The sequence below is a fragment of the Lathamus discolor genome, chromosome 9, assembly GCF_037157495.1.
Source record: "Lathamus discolor isolate bLatDis1 chromosome 9, bLatDis1.hap1, whole genome shotgun sequence".
In the NCBI taxonomy this organism is placed as follows: Eukaryota; Metazoa; Chordata; class Aves; order Psittaciformes; family Psittacidae; genus Lathamus; species Lathamus discolor.
In genome coordinates, this window is record NC_088892.1 from 9,390,090 (window position 1) to 9,409,669 (window position 19,580).

Genomic DNA, 19,580 nt, shown 5'->3' on the forward strand with positions numbered 1-19,580 from the left:
CTACACGCCTCATGAGCCCACTGGAGCCAAGCTGCACCACAATCCAAGGCAGCCTTTGCCTTTGGAGGCGGCACAACGCAGCCCGCAGCCAGAAACTCCATCGTCTGTTCACTCCTTTCTGACAGCTTCAATTCCATCACACCAGGGCTGCTGCCTTTGCCTTGGTCCCTACCTTGCCAAGTTCCTACCTTGGTTTCTCAGATGGCTTTTTAACCTGCGGTGTTGCCCTTTTTTTGGGAAGTGGGAGCTTAGCTGTGTCTCCTTTAAGTGAGCACAGAGGCACTGAAGAATGAAGGGCACGTCTCTGGATGGGTGGCATGCAGTAGCCCCTCTGTGACTTTGCCCTTGGGACTGCCATGCCGGTACTGGGAGAGGGGTAGGTGCCTGCAGGGAGCGGGTTACCTTGCCTCTCCCCACAGCCTCCCTTGAAAGAGCTGCAGAAATGGAGACACATCATCTTCTACATCACCATCCATACACAAAAACCCCCTGACGTAGCTTCACTGCTGCTCTCCTGCCGTGGGGCCATCAAGGCTCTCACATATGATGCTTTTCTTGCATTTTTTGCTAGGGAGCTCAGGAATAGAAGGAAACATTTCAGTGAACATCACTGCAGTGCAGTTAATGCCTTGTAGGCTTGCCCAGCCCAGCCAGGGGATAAAGCTGACTCCAAGGACATAGACTGATGGAGCTCCTGCCACCCAAATGCCAAGAAAGCAGCATGAGCTATTGCTAATGTCAGGACCACAAACATCCCTACTGCACCGGGGATGCTTTCACAGCAAATATCCTGGGAGAAGAGGCTGTGCATGGGTCAGGAGAGGAAGGCTGTGGAACAGAGACAGCGAAGAAACCCAAGGAGGTATTGGCATTTCCTCCAGCATCTGTGAAAAGGAGAGTAGAGCTGGAGTGCAGGTCTCAGCACCACCCCTTCTCTCTCCTCAATTGATTTTGACTTGGGGATCTTAGACAACATACAGAGAGGTCACAGCCAACCTCTTCAAACTCCCATTCCAAAGTGAAAATACGTATTGGCTTGTCTTTTAGTAACTCAGATCCTTTAATATGAGATTATTTGTTCAAAAGCAAAAGCCAAGTCTCAAATCACAGACATTCACCCATGTTTGACAAGTTCAGCCTTAGGCATCTTGCCCAAAAGTGGACAGCAGCATGCGTATGTTCTTCTTAGAAGAAGAATAAGCCAGAACATACACAGGGTCTCTTGGTCCTGTCAGCAGCCTTCCTTACATAGGAATAAATTGTAACGGCCTCCATATATAGAACTGAAACAGTTCAAGTCAATAAGAAGCAAAGGCTTTTTGGTAGGTCACTACACAGCCCACAGAAGTCAATGCTGAATGGTAGTGGTGATGGTCAAGAATGTCACCAGGAGGGCTGGCAGCTGGCCCAGTCCTTTGCACACCAGACAGAGCAAACAGCAGCATCAGGTTTAATTCCCCAAAGTTCCTTAAACACCAACACGTCTCCAGGAAAATGCACTTGGGCAGAAGCATCAAAACATAACACAGACCCCATTGGCCCCATTTTGTCTATGGGGAAGAATAACCCCAGAGATAGGTCAGCCCACCCTAACTCTGATGGTACTTGACTCTCTCTTGCTAGCATAAAGATGAGGGTGACCAGGAATCCATGGCCGATGGCTGCCCTTAGCCTCATGCTCCTACCGGGGACAACATGGTTAAAGATGACAGGATGCTCATCCATTACAAAGTGGGGACAGCCAGGGATGTAACACTGAGAAACTTGCAGTCTACAGAATAAAACATGTAGTAAGGAAAGAAACAATACAAATGTCTGAAACAAATGTCTTATCTCAGCAAAACCAGGGGTGAGTAAAAGCCTGCAGGGGGTTGTAAGCAAGACCTTTGGATCAGATCCTTATCTAGCTGTGCCTATGTGTCAAAAATTATTTGTCTAATGCAGCTTTGCTTGGCTATTTGCTTGCTTGCAGAAGTGCTCTCCCCGTCTTACTCGTAAAACTGAAATAACTCAGTCCATGTAACAGATCTGACCACCTCAGTTACACTCCCAGCGACTTCTGCAGAGTGATGATCAAAAAGGCATCACATTTACACAGGAAACAAGGTTATCTGCTGCTCTCCGTGAAAGCACCCAGCCTTTCCCTCCGTCCTGGGGCACTGAGGCATCTTTTCACAGGGATTGGCTTATTCCCCACTGCTGCTGCTCAAATCCCCTGGGACTGCCAGCACTTTCTGTACAGCCAGTTCCCAAGTTGCTGCTCTGTGAGCCACAGTGATTAATCGCTACCTTCTCTCTAGTGTGATAGTACATCAATGTCTACAATTGCATGTCCTCCAGCCAGACCAGAGAGAAGTCAGCAAATCTGTAAACACAGATATGCATGTGCTATCACTTCCAGCTGTGTCCTCTCTCCTTTCTCCCCCCAGATTGGATATTTCAGCATAGGGGAGCAAGAAGTCCTAAAGAATTTCAGGGTCTCTCTCAAGAGACAACAAAACCACTCATACATGGTAAAAGAGATCAGCATGGTCTTCAATTACACGTGCTTAATTTCTTAGCCCAGATGAAGTGAGATGATGCCTGTCAAATCCCTCAAAGAGACAGCCTGCTGCCCTGGCTCTCTTTCTCAGCTTGGCCATGGGAGAGCTGATGCAATGAAGAGATTTATTCCCTGTCTCACAGAGCATGCCGCATACGCAGCTTTCTAACGTGGCTGCATCCAGAGTCCTCTGCAGAAACTAGATGCAGGACCATGAAATGACCCAATTATCACTTGAGCATGGCTTATCTAGGATTTATGGCACACTGTAATGCCTAGATGGATGTCTAATTCCTAGGTGAGCCCTGAGGCAGAAGTCGCCTGAGGCACAAACTCCTTGAGGGAAGATCAGCTTAGTTCATGGAATTAAAAAACCCCCTAAGCTGTCTCCAAATGCACTATACATGTGCTCTGACCCAGGTCTGAGCTCTCTCCATGCCTATGTACCACGTTGGCTATGGAGTTGGGATCAAGGCATAATTACTGCTGAAAGCAGAGGAGTAGGGCATACCTTGTTCCTCCTTGCTACCAAGTGAGCATTATCTCACATTTATCAAGAGTAGGGGATGCAGGTTAGAGCTCTGTCCAGCAAAACAGCCTAAGAGAGATGCTGCTTTAACAGTAGTGGACCCAAAAAACCCTGCTTTCCCACAGATCGTTTTTTCCTGCCTGTTTTCCTGATGCCTTACACCGCTTCATCCCATCCAGCTACTTCTCTCTACTTTGGGTCTTTTTCCACTCAACTGCATAATTCCTCAAATCTTGCAGGGACTTAAAATCTCTGAGATACCTTTCTGCCAGGTTGTGTTCAGATCAGACAACAAGCTCAAAAGCTTTGGAAGACAAAAGGCAGAAGATACGATAAGCCTTATTTCATTAGGAGCCCAGGCAATAAAAAAACCTCACTGCACGACTCAAAAGAGCTATGCATGTGGCTCATGTAGTTTAATTTAGCTTTCCCTCATTGCCACGTGCAGGCATGCATATGCATGTATTCTTATTAGTGCCTTAAGTGACAGAGAACACACATCCAGAGGTTAGAATCAGGATGTGGTGCTCTTGTAAAGTCCAAGCGAAACAGGAGAGTCGGATAGAAGCGAGTCAGAAGGAACAATTGCTGGAGGGTTTGCAGTCATGGAGGCTTTACACACACCCCTCATTCTCACACATACAGACTACAAACAGAGACTACAAATTACTTGTTCTATTTTTACTACAGACAGAAACGACAGAATGAACAAAGCTACTGTAGTTACTATTTTGAGGACTTAGGACACCCTCAGATGCCATGAAGACAGAGGAGGAATATATATGTATGAGCATGCTTTCAGAGGTTCTACAGAGCTTTGAGACCCTGTGGTAATGGGGGAGAGATGCAACATGTTTGTTATATATTATAAATACAATGAGAAAATGTGTGAATATGAATTAGCATGCATAATCTAACATATTCAGTATTAAAGCTGTCCTTGATGGCTATGCCAGAAGCACTGAGGAAAGGGAATCCCTGCTGCTCCCAGTGGGCACGGGAAGAGCATTTAGACAACGCCGTGCTGCTGGCAGGTACACATGGCTGTGGCCCTAACGAAATCAAAGCCAGGGGAATTTTGCTGACCACAGTCCTGCAGGATGCTTGCATGGCTATACACATGGGAGAGAGCAATGAGATGAGGGCAAAAATGCCAGACTGGTACTTCAGCATCAGGTAAACCTCTCCATGTTACCTACAAAACACCCATGTTTTGTGTTGGACCTGCCTTCCTGACCTCACCTGCAGTTCATTTCTCTCTTTAGGGGTCAGTAAAGATGTTCCTGTTGACCACAGCAAGGGATTTTTGTGCACAGCACCGACCCTCAGGGAAAGACTGCAGCAGGTCCTGTCCTCCAGCACTGTGGCTGACCATGCACATATACAAAAGAGAGAAGGCACCAGAACAGAGCAGCCATAGGGATGCTGCCTTTGCTGTATCCCTTCATATGTGTGTAACTCGGCCAAGAGAGTCAGTCATTCAGCCAGGCTTAACCCGAACCTGCATGGACATGGTCCACCTCTAAAGCTTCTCTGTCAGGGAGCCTGCAGACTGGCCCCAGCAGGTTATTGCTTACTCCATTTCCTAAAAACACTGAACCTTTTGTTACCTCATTCTCAGCAAGCCTTTCTTTAACAAAAACCATCACCTCCCAACAGGCCACGTGTGCTTGAAGAAGAGCTGAAAAAACTTCAGATCAGTGACAGTAAAATCCTTGGCATTTGTAAAGCAATTACTGAGCTCTGTAATTCATCACAGATCAAGGCATATCCCCAGGAAAAAGATAAGCACAAGGGTGCAATACAGAACTGCAATTGCCAACCTGTTAGTCGTTGATACATGGAAAACAGATGGAAAGATTGGAAAGCCAGGAAGCAAGCAAGGAAATGCAAGAAAAATCAAATGAGAGACACACTGCATTGCATCAACTTTATGTCATTGTGGAAGGAGAAAGAATAAACAAGATGTCTCAATCAAATGCATGAAGTTTGCAGGCTGAGCTCTGAGCTCCAGCCCATCACTGATGTTAATCTGCGCTATGGCACTGAGCATGCAATGTGTTTCTGCTGTGCCTAAGTTTCCCCATCTGCCTTTTAGCCTTAGCGCTGCCTTCCCATGCCTCTGGCTGTATCTTGTATTCCGGGCTGCTCTGCAGGCTGAGGAATGCCAGACCGCATGATGGACTGCAGCGTGCAAAAGAGAAAAAGAGTGGTGACTGGGGTTTGTGGTGGAGCTGCAAGGAAGGGTCCCTTTAATTCACAAGCTTGTCCCTTGAGGCCAATGCCAGGTACTGAGACAAAGATACAAGAAAACCATAGCAGGGAGCAGCACAGTAATTTGCACTCTGGTTCCCCTATCCATTAGCTCCTGGCTGGCATTTCCTTCAGTGAGAGAACTTAATCAGCTCCTGTGACAGTGTTCCTCCGGTGACGCTGCTGGCATCCTTCACCACCACCCCCAGGGCAATGCAGACAAATGCATTCCCTTCCTCACACACCGCAATGTGGTCCTTGCTTGTGTGAGCGCTGTGCAGAGCCAAGGTCCTCACCGAGCTGTCTCTTCCCCGTCATGCACAGGTCACTGGGCTGCATGGCCACTGCTCATTTACTTCTCAGCAATGCCAATGCATCATACAAATCAACGTGTTTAATTCACACGGCCTTGAGCTGGTCAATTTAGCACTTCCTCTGGTGCTTGAGTCCTGCTGTACAGCACAAGCACTCCTCACCACTGGCTCACCCAGCTCTTCGTGCTCCCTTTGCTGCCACTATACCAAGAAACTCAGTAGACAGCACGGACTGCGGTCCACCTCTGCCATGCAGAAATAACCCCTCCTGTGCTTGCTGTCCCAGCCTTGCAAGGGTAAATGGAGACTCTCCAAAGCACAGGATAAATCCCTGTACACACATCGTGCTTCCCTATGCCTCCCAAGGAAGTTCCTGGCTGACAAATGGGAACAGCAAACCCTGGGAGCAGCGGGGGGGATCGACCCACAGCGAGATGGGCTTATTTGTGTCCTCGGGCTGTTGTTTTATCCCCAGGTGAGCAAAACCCTTTTAGAGGAAATTCCATTGTGGCTCTAAACCTTCCCCTCCCCAGCGCCGTTCAGGCACAAGCATCATCTGTCCTGCGGACAGAAAAGCTTTTTATCACAGTTACTCACAAAAATCTAAGCACCAATATCACATTTTCTCTTCTGCCCACTACATGAATTATGATACACTGCGTAACACCCGATACTCCCAGAGACAAGAGGAGGGCAGGTGCCTCCAGATGTAATTTTTAATTTCCTTTGCTGGGGAGAATGTTTTCTCGTTTTAGCGACGTGCGTTCAAAGCGTTCCAGTTCCCATGGCAACTCCCTGCTTCCACTGGAGATGTCATTTTTCGTGCCATCCTTTCAGAATTAGACATCTCCCAGCAGAAGTTTTGAAGAAATGTCTCTCTTAAATATATATTTATTAGAGACAGTGCCTGGAGTGTGCTTTATTGACACGTTTCTTAGGTGACTCAGCCTACAGAGGAGAAAGCTGTCTTCAGGAATATGCTGCCTGCCAATCTGCCTTTTCGCAGCTTCTGTTTTCAGTCAGAACTCTCCTCTCTTTTTCTGCCACATACATATTACCCAGCACCCGCTCCCCTTTTTAGTGTTCCTAATTCCTTTCTGTTCTATTCCCTTTCCCCCCCAGCCCATTGTCAGCCCAGCTCCCCAGTAATGCAGCAGGGGAATGCCCAGCCAATTCACAACATGCTGAAAGTATCTGCACCCGTTCACTGCCTGCTGGCATGGGTGCTGTTTGGAGACCCCCTCTTCTCCTGCAGGCAGAGACACATCATGGGCACATTATATGTTTGCATGCAGAGAAAACTCAGAAATACTGCAAAATAGAGACCACTATGAGAGCCTCTCAGCCTCCAAAGGCAGCATCAAGAGCATTTGAACTGTCTCTGCCCCCAGCTGCTTTCCATGTGCCATATGCCTATAGCCCACTGGGCACCATGTGCCCTCTAAGAAAGAGTGAGAACTTCAGAGCACTGATCCTGCTCCCCGGAGCAGAAGCCTGTGCATGGGGCTCCCACACTGGCTGCGGGAAGGATTTGTGCCCCAGGTCTTGGTTATCTGATGCCACTCAGGTTCACAGAGTTGTGGTGCCTCTCTCTGCTCCATGGGTGTGGAGCTGAGGGATGCTGAGATGGACCTGCCTCACACTCTGCCTCCCCTATGGCACCAAGACATACCACCCACCTCCCTCCACTCCTGCACAGCCCTCACCTCACCATCACACCCCAAACCCCTACATCTCTTGCTCAGAACACCCCTGCAGAGAAAGGGACATCTAACACCCCATCCACAGCAGCTCCTAAAGTGTTTTTGCAAGACCCCTGAGGACAGTTCCTATTCAGGCTGTGCAGGCAGCCCCCAGCCCCACTGCCTTCCAGGAGCACAGAATTCCTCCTCACCACAGGGATTTCCAGCCTCCCCTGCTCAGCGTGTTCCTCAGCACCCATGACCCTCACTTGCACTGCACTCAGCATCTCCCACCCAAGCTCCTGACAGCTAGTTGGAAAGAGGCAGCACCAGCCATGGCAGGTGTCCCAGTGGGAAAGCATCCTAGAGCTCTTTAATAGAGCTGTAACATTACAGCTTCAAATTGCCTTCCTTCAGGAGACAAATCCAGGTAAATTGGTTGGAGCTGAGCGGATCCACAGGCTGACGGAGCTAATCCCAGGCATGTTTAAATTCAAAGGCCCAGGGAGCCTCACTCAAACCCGACATGATCGCTGAAGCTCACTGCTGTGCTTAATTCTCAGGTGCAGCCTGCTCAGAGGGGTGTGAAAAGCAGACGAAAAGGCAGAGCACTGGGGGCAAAAGCCACACAGCAGCCTCAAGGTCAGGACGTCAGCCCTCAGCAAACCCACCCACCAGCCAAACAGCAGCACAACAGCAGCTCCTGCTCACCCCATCGTGGAAACGACATGGACAAACATTGCTGTTCTCTCTTGGAGAACGTTTAGAAACATTTTCTTAGCGCAGCCTCCAGCAGGGACGCAGAGGCTCGGGGGACACTTCTTGCTGACTCCAGACTTCACAATAATTGTACCATCCCAGCAGCCATTAATCAAACGTCTTCCACTTGCATTTTTATTGAAAATCAATTTAATAAAGTAGGTGGGAGTCCACATGCTTCCATAATATCAGATAAATATTCATGGGAGCTTGTGCTGCTTTAGCTAAATGAGTTTTTTAAATTTAACTGGTGCAATTTCCTTGTTCCTTAATATATAGCTTGGCTTGCCCTTGTTCAGGAACAGAGAAGAGGTGGGATTCAGCCCCGCACTGGCCCACCCTCACGCACAGCGAGGAACAATCCTTTGCTATGAAGCCAACACTGCGTGGCAAGGATATTGTCACCTGTAATTGGAAATACACTGGTCTGCTGGGGTCAGCATCCCTGGGTGCGAATCCCCAGAGCCGAGGCTGGATGCAGAAGGGCCATTTGGAGCTGAAATCTCATTCCCAGCCACTAAGAGCGTGGCCATCATTTCTATCTCCAGTGGTGTGCCATTTGATTTCTGCTTTTCCCTTCCTGTTTTGCTCCAACAGCAAGAGCTAATGAAAGCCATTAGAAAGCACATTCCCCTACTGCTTGCTGAAGGGGGTTAAAAGGCTTCCAGCTACTAAAACACACAATGCACCAGCAAAGGAACCGAAACACAACGCCACAAAGCTTCAGATTTTGTGGGGCACATGAGTCCTAGGAGCAGGGATGAGCACCAAGCTCATCCTCACTGAGACAACCTCCATCCACAGCCGTGGCCATGAGCATCTGCCCTGTGGCTGGCACGTTAACCCCTTGTTCCCAAAGGAGGCTGCAGAGCAGAGCAGTCACCGATGCTCCTCAATGCAGTCTCCCTCCTCACAGGCAGTTATTAGAGTCCAGACTGAAGAAAGGCAAAATCTGACACATTGATCAAATTTAGTAGAGAGGCAGGATTCAGACAGTCCTTATCAGTGAGAGATTTCACAGCGCCTAACAGCCTCTTTGTTAACTGGAGCAGTGAGGAGCTGCAGCTTCCAAAGAGCGGCAATGCAGGCCAATTCAAGCACTGCCAGGACTCTTGTCACATTATCCTGGTGATACCCTTCTCATGAAAGGCAGTGCTTTAGAAATCAAGCGCATCATCATTCTGCCTTTGTTATTAACGCAAACTGACTTGTTTTCATCGTTACAGCCTCGACCTAATTCCCCGTGAACACGCTCCCTACAGCTGCTCAGATCTCTGGACAGGATTTGCTTTTCCTGTGCTTTAATGACATGAAGGTTGTGACTAGCCCTGCGGGCATGCACAGATAGCCTGAGCCCAGGAATAGGGTGCAAGCAGCCTCGACCCACCCCCCCCACCCACACCCCGTGCACTCCTGCTCACGAGCTACTGAGGGTAATGTTTCCTACTCTTGCAGCTCCAGGGTATATGAAGACTACTGGAGTCCATGAAGTGCCACCATAATCATTTCCCCTTCATTCCCAGCAGCTGCCAGTGCAGCAGAGGAGGGCAATGCCCACTTTCTGATGGTCCAGTCGCTCAGTTCCTCCCAAAACATAACATCAGCTGCAGGGATAGTTTTGCAAGCCTCTGAGCTTACTGATTTCCCTCCTACGAAGAGAGCAGTCCTGCTTCTGAGAGATCATCCTTGCTAGAGACAAACTGCCTGTCACAAACAGCATTAAATACAGGGTATCATATTCGATGGATAATGGTATGCTTTTATGTTTTTTCTCTCTTGGATGCAGGTCACACAACTAATGTCATCTCCAAATGCTGAAATCCTAGATGTGAAAAGGTAAAGCTTAATTGCCTTGAACAGCAACCCTTGTATTGACTCCAACATAAGGCCCATAAATATTAATACAGCTATATTTAGCCCCTTTCAATTATACATACAAAATTAAGCATCTTTCTGGGAACAAATCAGTCTAGATAGGGGTTTGGGTTTTTCTCCTTTTCACTTTTTAATGCATCCTGCATCAAAATAGTAATAATTTTAATAAAGCTGAGGCTTTAAAATCAAAACACCAAAAAGATGCAGTGGGTGGAAGGAGCCTTAAAGATGCTTTCACCTGCCCCAATCAACTTGCAAGTATTCAGAGGCACTCGCATACCTCACCCCTTCCCTACCTGACTCCATTCTTGTTCTGTTCAGTCTCTTTTCTGTCTGGCAGCAAACTGGGACTCACTGAAGGTGCATACACAGAGAGGGGCACACAGGAGAACCAGCCTGAACCAGGCCCTCTGAGTCTCAACATCACTGCTGGGAGGGGGATGCTCAAGGAGGATTCCTGGCCAGCCTGAGAGCAGAGATCCCATCTTCAGCAAGTCCATGCCCACACAATGCCTTCTGCAGTTAAAGACCTTCTCTTCTGTATAAAAATCACATCCACTTCCCTGATTTGCAAATTAATTATACATCGCTTTCCTTGCCAAAGTGGACTTAATGGTATTAAAGTTACATGACAAAGAGAAACTATCAGAAAGCTTCTCTCATAATGATGGCTAGATTGATCAGGAAAGAAGAAAGGGGATTTCATCCTTTTGTTCTTTAACCCTTCCCCACGCAAGCAAAAGGGGCCCTTTTCTAGGAAAAGGCTTTTTCTAATTCTTGGGCAAGCCCAGGTTCATCTCTCCAAAGGGAAGAGCATCAATCTTTCAAGCATAAAAGCCTCTAACTCAATTCCCACATGACCCTTTACAGACAACACAACTTGTGGAAAGAAGTTTGATCTTCATTTTTTGCAAGACAGGGGCTTTAACTGGCTAAAGTGACATTCACAGCTCTCCAGGAGACATGTCTTCAGGTACGTAACAGGAATGCAGGGCTGCAGAAATCTGATGTATCCTATATGGATACAGCTTCCTAGACCAGAATCCAGATGGGTGCAGCAAGCCTTGCGCAGAGCCTCTGCCACCTTCCCTTTTGCAAATTGCTGCGTCAGTTTCTGTTTGTTGGTTTGGTGATATTTTTTATGGTCATCAAATCCTTTCCTTGAAGTTTCTTGTTTCAGAACTGACCCTTCCAAAAAAGAGGCATCTGAAACAACTTTTGCAATGTTGCAAATAGTGTCCTGAGTTTTCAGACATGATTTTACTCCAGTCATGAATCATTCTGTCTACTAATTCAGCCTGAACTTTGTCATCAACAGGATTTTCCAGCAGGTTTGGAGGGAAGCAAAATAAATCACATGCTTTTTCCATGCCAGCTGTTTTCATCACTTTGGTTTGAATGATGTTCCTCGAGAAGATAAAGTGAATAGGGTGTCCTTTTCTCACAGTGCATAGTGCAGATTAAAACTCTCTCTAGGGTGTTCTTTATGCTTAAAATTGCCAGCACTCCACAAAAACTTTATTTTTTAATGAACATTAAAAATCTGCCTCGCAGGGACAAACACCTAAAGCTGCAGGTTGTACATACAGACAAAGCACATTACATGAAGTCCCTGCCCCACTTCAGTGAGAGTTTTGCCATTTACTGCAGTATGGTGAGAATTTCACTCTGACTTTTAACAGCACTTGGTTAAGGCATGCTGCATGATTTAGCCTCATAATCCTGCAGCATCTCACTCCTCAAAGCCCCATGCATCTCTCAGAGCCTCATGAACACTCCAATATTTTTATTTAATCAAACAATAACCTTTAAATAAATGAAACGGCATTAACAAGCTAACAGGTCTGAATCAGCAGCATTAATCCCTCTACCACAGGGGGCCCAGGTAGATGTGATTTGATTGCTTCTTCTAGATGGAACAGGGCTAAAATTCACCACCAACATGATCAATGACTTTACCTCATCAGACATAATCAGTGCCTCTGTATAGGCACATGAACTGATGAAAACATTTTATCCTCTAGCACAACGAATAAAATAACTGCTCTTTCCTCAATATTTGGAGGGCTGTTTTACCACCAGCTTCCCAGAATAAAGCAACTAACATTAGTTTTTAAGCTCTATAATATATAACAATAATAATAATAAAAATCTTATTTCACAATCCAGAAAGACAAGCTATAAATCCTTTACGTGGGACTAAACGAACGGAAATCCTAATGAGTAGCTGCTGTGGTCCAGCAGATCAATAAAGACATCCTTACAAGAAGTTTATAGCCATCTCTAACATCATCTACTAATGTTCTTAAAACCATCTAACACATGTTCAACATGCTTAAACATCAGCTCCCTGCTTCCAAAGTTGTTATAAACAAATAGCATCATCTCACCTCTGACAGCTTCCCCTTGGGCAGTGATCACCTGCCTAACAGTCACACTGATTCACTGCAGGTTTTACCTACCATTCAAGCTGTGGGATGTTACTCCAATACAAAAAATGCCTCCAAATGGATTCACTTTCCTAGAAAAAAAATAAATTCCCATCCTTTGGGAAAAGCATTACTCCTTGCCTACATGTGTGGATATGCGGACTCCTCACTGGAAACATACACAGCAAGCAAAGGCGCCATCTTAAAAAGGCATCCAAAGAAACACCTTCCCCTCCACAACCCTGGCAGCCTGGGGACTTGGTTGCAGCCCCTCTGAAGAGCACAGCCTCATTGCTGGTGACTGGCAACACAACTGCCCCATGTAAAGGGTGGCTGGGCAGGGACCCATGGTGATGGCCCACTCCTTCCCATGGCACTGCAGGGGAACAGGCAGCCCCCGGAGGACCTGGTGCTGACCGGAAGCCGAGGCACTGTTTCACACCAAAAGCCATGATTCTCTTTTCACAATGGGTTTCTGACCCCTCCGGAGTGTTTGTGATATCCCTGAAGCTTTGATACAGGCTTGTTGCCCTAAGCAAATTCATAACTTATTTAAGAGAAGACTTTCACCCTTAGGCATAGCTGTCAAGCTCGTATTCCTCAGTTGCCTTCTGATGTGTGCATGCCTTTTCACACAGAGCTTCCTCTCCCTGTACACCGTGGGTTTAAACAGCAGCACAACTGGGATTCCTGAGGAAAGGAGGAAAGCAGTGGGGCTGTGCAAATCTATGGCAAAGCTGCCTTTAGAGAGCTGCACCCAAGGGGAAGACAACCTTTAATTTGTTCATAGATACTAACTTCAGAAGTTTGATGAGACAGAGCAGGGTCCCTGTTGCCCAGAAAGGTAAATAGAAGAAAATGCTGTTAGGGCAATGCTTAAGCTTCAAATTAAAACTCATCAAGGAACCTCGGGTTTTTGTCTTTGTCTGAGATAAGGCATGGATTTTGTTTTTCCTAAGAAAGGATCAAATTCCTCCCTGGAGTAATCAATACACGGCATGAAGTCAGATCAGAGGGAAGAGATGAGAAGTCAGGAGAGGTGGAACATTAAGACGGAAAGAGAATAAACACAGTCCTGAAACCCTGGAAATCACAACGCACCACAAAGGACCACTGGGTTTGTTATCTAACGCTTCTCTTGCATTAACAGCAGACGTAGGTGATGTACATGACAAACTGCAGGCAGCTTCATCAGGCACAGGTGAAAAAGCTGCAGAAGAGCTCAAGACCAGATTGATTCCTGGTGACAATGCTGCAGTGGGGAGCAGGACACACTGCAGGACTCTGCCACCACTGCTCAGGTGTCCCCACAGCAACAGGCAGCGCCTGATGCTTCTGCTGAGGGACCACCTGCCTCCACTGAGCACCCAGAAGCTGGGCTGCTGCATGTTGTGGCTTCACATGCATCCGAAGGGCTTATGAGGGTCCCTTCCCCAGGGCTTTGCAACCTACCTGCAGAAGAAAAGGACAATTTCAAGATTTTGTCCAGATTTTAGTCAATCTGAACAGTTCAACAATTTCTACCACTATTACAGGTTACTCTCACTGCAGTCAGATTTCTCCTTGCCAGGCAGGTAAGTTCTCACTGTTTCAGCTTGAAGAGCAATGTGCTTTCGAGAGAAGGAAGCTCTATAATTTAATTATTCCAACTATTTCAGCCCCTCCGTCTTCATGTTCACATGATAACAGCCAAGCCCTTACCTGCAGGAGGTCAGGACAAAGTGACAGATGCATTGAAGTGTGATACATCAAGCACCTCACAGGAATATCTCAACCTAAAGAGAGCTGCTCTGAACCAAAGTCCAAAACCTCCTGGCCATCAGCACTTGCATCAATGATAGACACGTGGCAAGACAGGGATACAGATGTTTCTTGCTTGCTCAGAAGCCATCCTACCAAGCTACACCATCATTAACAAAGCAGGAAGAAACACTGCACCACAGAAAGAAGAGATGGGATAAACTCCAGCCAAGGAGTGCTCACAAAAGAATAAAGGGAATACATCAGCAGGATAAATATTAACAGGTGGCAGCAGATCAAAACCATTAGCAGGGCAGAGCTGACATAGTGAGGCCAGATGAAAGGCAGCAGAGGTCTATGCTGGGCATCGCTGATTTGAGTTTTATTGCGAGCAGAGCCTGACCGCACCAAAATATGCTTGACCCCAGTGTGGGCAGGGAGATGCTGACAACTAAGCCACAAAGAGCAGCCCAGTGGAGATGAGCAAGAAGAGGAAGCCACCAGCTTGGATTGCTTTTACTCTCTGGATATGCCAGTTGTTAAGGTACAAACAGCAGCTTCCCCTCTGCCTGCATTAGGACCCTCTTAGTGTCAATCCTGAGGACAAGGATCAGGCACCATGCCCTCTCCCCAAGGAAGAATAAACCAAAGTGGCCAAGTGCCTTGTTCTGCCTAGGAAATTGCATTGCTTTAATTCAGCTGCCTATGTTTGCTGGTCCCAGTAAACCCCATGCTCTGAAAACTTCAGTAGGCTCCTAACCCACAACTGTCCAGAAGCACAACATGCAGTCAGAACAGCAGGATGCTCACCAGCCCTCAGTGGGGCCAAGTCAGCCTTTTAGGGACTCCAGAGACATGTGGTAGAAGCTTCAAGGAAATACTGTGAGCGGTAAGCTAAGCGATGCTGCATCCAGGAGGGATAACACCGATTGATCGTCGCCTGGCTGCTTAACATGGTACAAATTGCTTTTTAATTGGAGTCGCAGAAACTGGCTTATCTAGAAAGTTCACAACCCATCTTTTAGATAACTGAGCAGCCTCTTTTCTCCTCCTCTTCCCTGGTGAACAATCTCTTCCTCCTCAGCATCCCCTGGAAAAGGCCAACAGCTTTCTGGAGCACAGGTCTCCCCAGACACCCAACACAGAGACCTTGTCCATCACTGCTCCAGATGCCCTCTGGATTCCTCATTCTTAAGCTAAAAAGCACCTCAGACACACCCTGTCCCCCAAGATGCAGACAGTCCCTGGCTGAACTGGAAGAAATCCCTATCCTGTTGTGCAAAGAGCTACAGAAAGGCCCCATGTGCCTCCTCCCTGAGCAGTAAGGTGCTCCCCAGTCTCTTTGTATTGCCAAAGCGTGTTAAATGGATTCTTGAGGCTGTAAGGAAAGAAAAGGCTGGGGCAAGTCTGGAAACCTCCCTACTTTTCCCTCCCCAGGCACTCACGAGGTGGTTGTGTTTGGGTTGCAGCCCAACAAACCCAAACTTCATCAGATAGGAAATAAGGCTGCAGGAGGTACAGCTGCACAGGGACCATCACTGAACCCCAGACAACCCAGCCACCCACCTCTCTCGTGCGCTGGGCATCACTGTGCCTGTGTGAGGATTGCAGAAATCCACTCACTCTTCAGAGTAAGGAGCACAAGGATACGCAAGGTATTTTTGTGCATCAGTCATTCTTGGAGGATCACTCATAGCTCCATCACTCACATCCCACTCCTTGAGCATCTCTTCTTTTTGGGTATGTGATGTCTCTCTCTTTGTCAGGCAGTTTTCTCTCTTTCTCCTGGCCATATCTCCCCTCTCCTACTTCTGCAAGCAAGGCAAGCTCCAGGTTCAAAACTGAGTAAGGCCTCTCCACACACCAGCTCTGTAGGAAGCCCCAGTAAAGAGAATTTGAGAGCTATAAATAGATGCCCCTAATCACAGCCCCTGCAGGGCTGGGCAGAGGATCTGTGCAACTGCACAGCTCCGGATCAGGAGTGGAGGCCAGTGCTGTCCGTAAGAAAATCTCCTACTGAGAGAGTTTTTATCTTACAAAGTTGGCCATGACAACAGATGTCTCCATCCCCTCGGGGTCCATTTCTGTTCCTTTTCTGACTTAATAACCAATCTGCCTTGTGTTTTCCTAAGGGAAACATGGGTTATCTGCTGATGGTTCTCTGAGTTCTATAACATGATGTTTATGCAGCTACCCCTTCCCTATGCCCAGACTCTATTTTAGTGGTATGGGCCAAACAAAAGACTAACTTCTGTCCCTAAAACCAAGCCAGTCCTAGCTCACCTGGCAGAAAAAGGGAGAAACCTCTTACCAACCATGGAAGACTTCTGTGACACCAGTGGAAGTGTCCCATGTGGCACGCCTGCAGAATGAGGGGTCTGACAGCCACCTTCCCCATTCCCCTCACCTTTGCTCTTCTAAGCTATCCTGGAGTATGCTCACAAACCTCTACTTGCCATCAAGACTACAAGGACTCCTTGCTGGAGAGCCCAGGGAGGCAGGAGCAGCAGCAAGGCACAGGAATACCCTTGCCTGGAACCTGGCTCTGCAGCACCGGGCACTCCTGAGCAGCCTCATCACTGGTGTTGCTTCAGTTTGTGTCTGCAGCATCCTTGTAGAAAGAGGAGCTCTGGCATGGGAGCTATTAGAGTGGGTGGCAGCAGATGGTGAAAACAGAGGGGATAAGAAAATAAATACAAAGAGGCTATCTTGAGGGGAGAAGTCGCCACATCAACACTCTGTTGCTTACACAGTCTCTTCTCCCAAAGCCTAAACAAACACTGCTCGGTTCTCAGTACACAAGGAAATGGCTCTGCCAAGTGCTGGGGACAGGCACCTGGGCACACACAGCAATGAGAGGTGCTGCAGCCCTCCATACCCCAACCCAGTGTTTTGGGGGGACCTGTCTCATACAGAGCAAGGAAAGTGAGGCCAAGAAGGGGGGCTGCATGTCCTGGTGATCCACAACTTAGACACCTATTGTGTGTGTGTGTACAATACCACCATGTCTGTCCTTTCCACAGACACCAAGGCAGGACTGTGTGGTGCTAATGGATGCTCTCATCTGATACCTTCAGAAAAGCAAAGGGAAGATATTCTTGATGGAAATGGGGAGAGCCAGCTCTGGATCTACAGGGACTGGCAAGTGCTCTCTCAGGGAAACCAATATACCCTGCATCACACAGCAGCATAGCTGCTGATTTGAAGCAAAGTGATCCCTCTCACAGATCTCACGTAACCCATCACTTGCTGTCTATCACGCCAGGCCATTTGATTAACCCCTAAGTCTGGAGTCTGCAGCAGGACCCTTTCTGCTTCTTTGGCCACCAGCAGCACGGGGAAAAGTCTTTCCCTCTAATGTTCTTCCTGACAGCAGCCCTGACGACCCTTCTATTCCAAGGAATAAAAGACTTGCAGTAAACAGGTCCAGCTATAGGTGGGAAAGCCTGGCTCACCAGGCTGCCCCATACACATACACTGAGGATAACTCATTACCAGCCAAGAGCTCCCGAAACCTGTAGCCCTTGTTAAAACTTCCCACCTGGGTCCAGAGGAGCGCTCCATGAGGGAGAATCAGAGGTGAAAGCAGTCTTTAGACATGCAAAGTCTGGCTCAGGCAAAGGCAATTTATTATGCTAAACATGTTATTAAAGGATCTAAAGCAACAGAGTAGAGATATTCCAGCAAAGGTTTTAACTCCTCCAGCAAGGGGCTCCTGGGAGTCCTCTTGTTAATACTTTGCATGGGGTTGTCTGCAACCAAGCCTACTGTGAACATAAATGCCCCCTCAGTCCCCTTTCAGAACTCATTTCAGTTAAATCAATACAGCCATTGGGGAGACTCGAGGAAGCAAAGCTATTAGCAGGACTGCAGTTAATTCTGGGGGAAAGAAACAAGCAACCAAAGCAATAAAACTGATGGGTGGCTCATGCAGACACAGTAACCCTTTCCTGCTTGGGTCCTAGCAGCCCATCAGGGGTGAGGTGCTCACTGGAAAAGCCCTCCTTCCCATATTTTGCATGGTTTCTGCTTGGGATCAAAGTGCTCCTAGACTTTGGAAAGGCAGAAGGCCATAGCACAGAGGTGAACATGGACCTGGGAAGAGACAACAAGAGGAACGGTGGGGGCAATTCCAAGCTAACACTGTATCAACAGGGGCCCCATCAGCATGCAAGAGGTCAGGAAAGCTCGTTCCCAGCTTCCCTTGGCAGCAGGACCTTCCAGAACAGTGGAGTACACAGTGACTGCAGCTTTGGATGGGAATCGTGGTCCAGCAGCACACCTTTGCAGCTGAGCAGGAGAGCTCAGAGCAGTGTAGGGACATCACCCTGGCAGCCCCCATGGCACATGGCTGCCAGCACCTGAGAGGGGTCATCATCCCTGCCACAGCAACACTCCTTGACAACAGCGCACCAAGAAACCACACAGCTCATGACTCCCTCATCTCACTAAGGAAGCTCATGTCTGTCTTCCCCACACATCTCCCTGTTGCTTCTGCCCCCCCTCACATCCCACTACATGTATGCCATAAACATTGGGAAGGGAGGCTACTACTGTGATTTTGCTTTCTAAAGCGCCTTAAACAACTGTAGGTGCTTGGAGACAAAGCAGCAGAAGCTCTGATAGCAGCAGTGTTAAAAGCAGCTCAGGGGACAGCAAAGCCTGGCTGACTGCCTGGTGCCCAGACCAGCACACACAGAAGAGCTTGCCAGGTGACAACTACATGGGAAATAACTGAGAAGATGTCAAGATAGAGGCTCTGCAGCAAAGCCCACTGACTAACAACCAACAGCACGAGTTGAAGGTCCTGCAAACTGGTAGTTTCATCATTTCTGAAGTGGTAATGCCTATAAAAGCAGAAATAAGTTTAATTATATTTGCTCCATCTACAGGCCTATCAATGTAATGTCATAGAAGACCACAGCAGTCAGACTTGCACCTCTCATCTCACAAACCATCAAACAAGGTAGCACAGACTCAAAATAGGGAAACTGGCAACAGACTGCCTCTGGCACTGAACCATCCTCCCCTGACCGCATCAGCCTTCATAAGAAGTCATCTGGGCAACCTCTCGTTTCTAAAGCTACACAGCTGTGGAAAACATCATCTGTCCATCCCAACTGACCTCCGAGTCCGGGTCTGAGGCGGTTGTCGTATCCATCCAACAGCCTGTCCAGGATGCGGGTGAAAATGGTGATGTTGTCTTTGCTGTCATCGACGATGTCTGATACATGTTTCTGAGAAAGCCTGGCATATAAAGGGGGTGGAAAAAGGAGATAAAACATCATCAGAAGAGAAACCTACACTTTTCATGCTCTGAGCAGTTACCAGAAACGAAGGGATGTCAGCTCATGCTCCAGCCTGCACTGCAGTGGGTCATGCATGTTCATAAGGCAATGAAACCAAATAAATTCTCATGTTCCTAACTCTGCTCAATGCAAGAAGCTTGGAATTCTC

At 47.7% G+C, this 19,580-nt stretch overlaps 1 protein-coding gene across 4 annotated transcripts in view; it reads right to left on the reverse strand.

Moving 5' to 3' along the window:
* GABRA3 (gamma-aminobutyric acid type A receptor subunit alpha3) overlaps positions 1 to 19,580 on the reverse strand; it is a 95,525-nt gene that overhangs the window by 39,138 nt on the left and 36,807 nt on the right. For all 4 annotated transcript variants that reach the window (XM_065689913.1, XM_065689915.1, XM_065689914.1 and 1 more), the window contains one exon: positions 19,249 to 19,370. In XM_065689913.1, the coding sequence (XP_065545985.1) occupies positions 19,249 to 19,370 (122 nt within the window). The remainder of the gene's footprint in view (positions 1 to 19,248; positions 19,371 to 19,580) is intronic.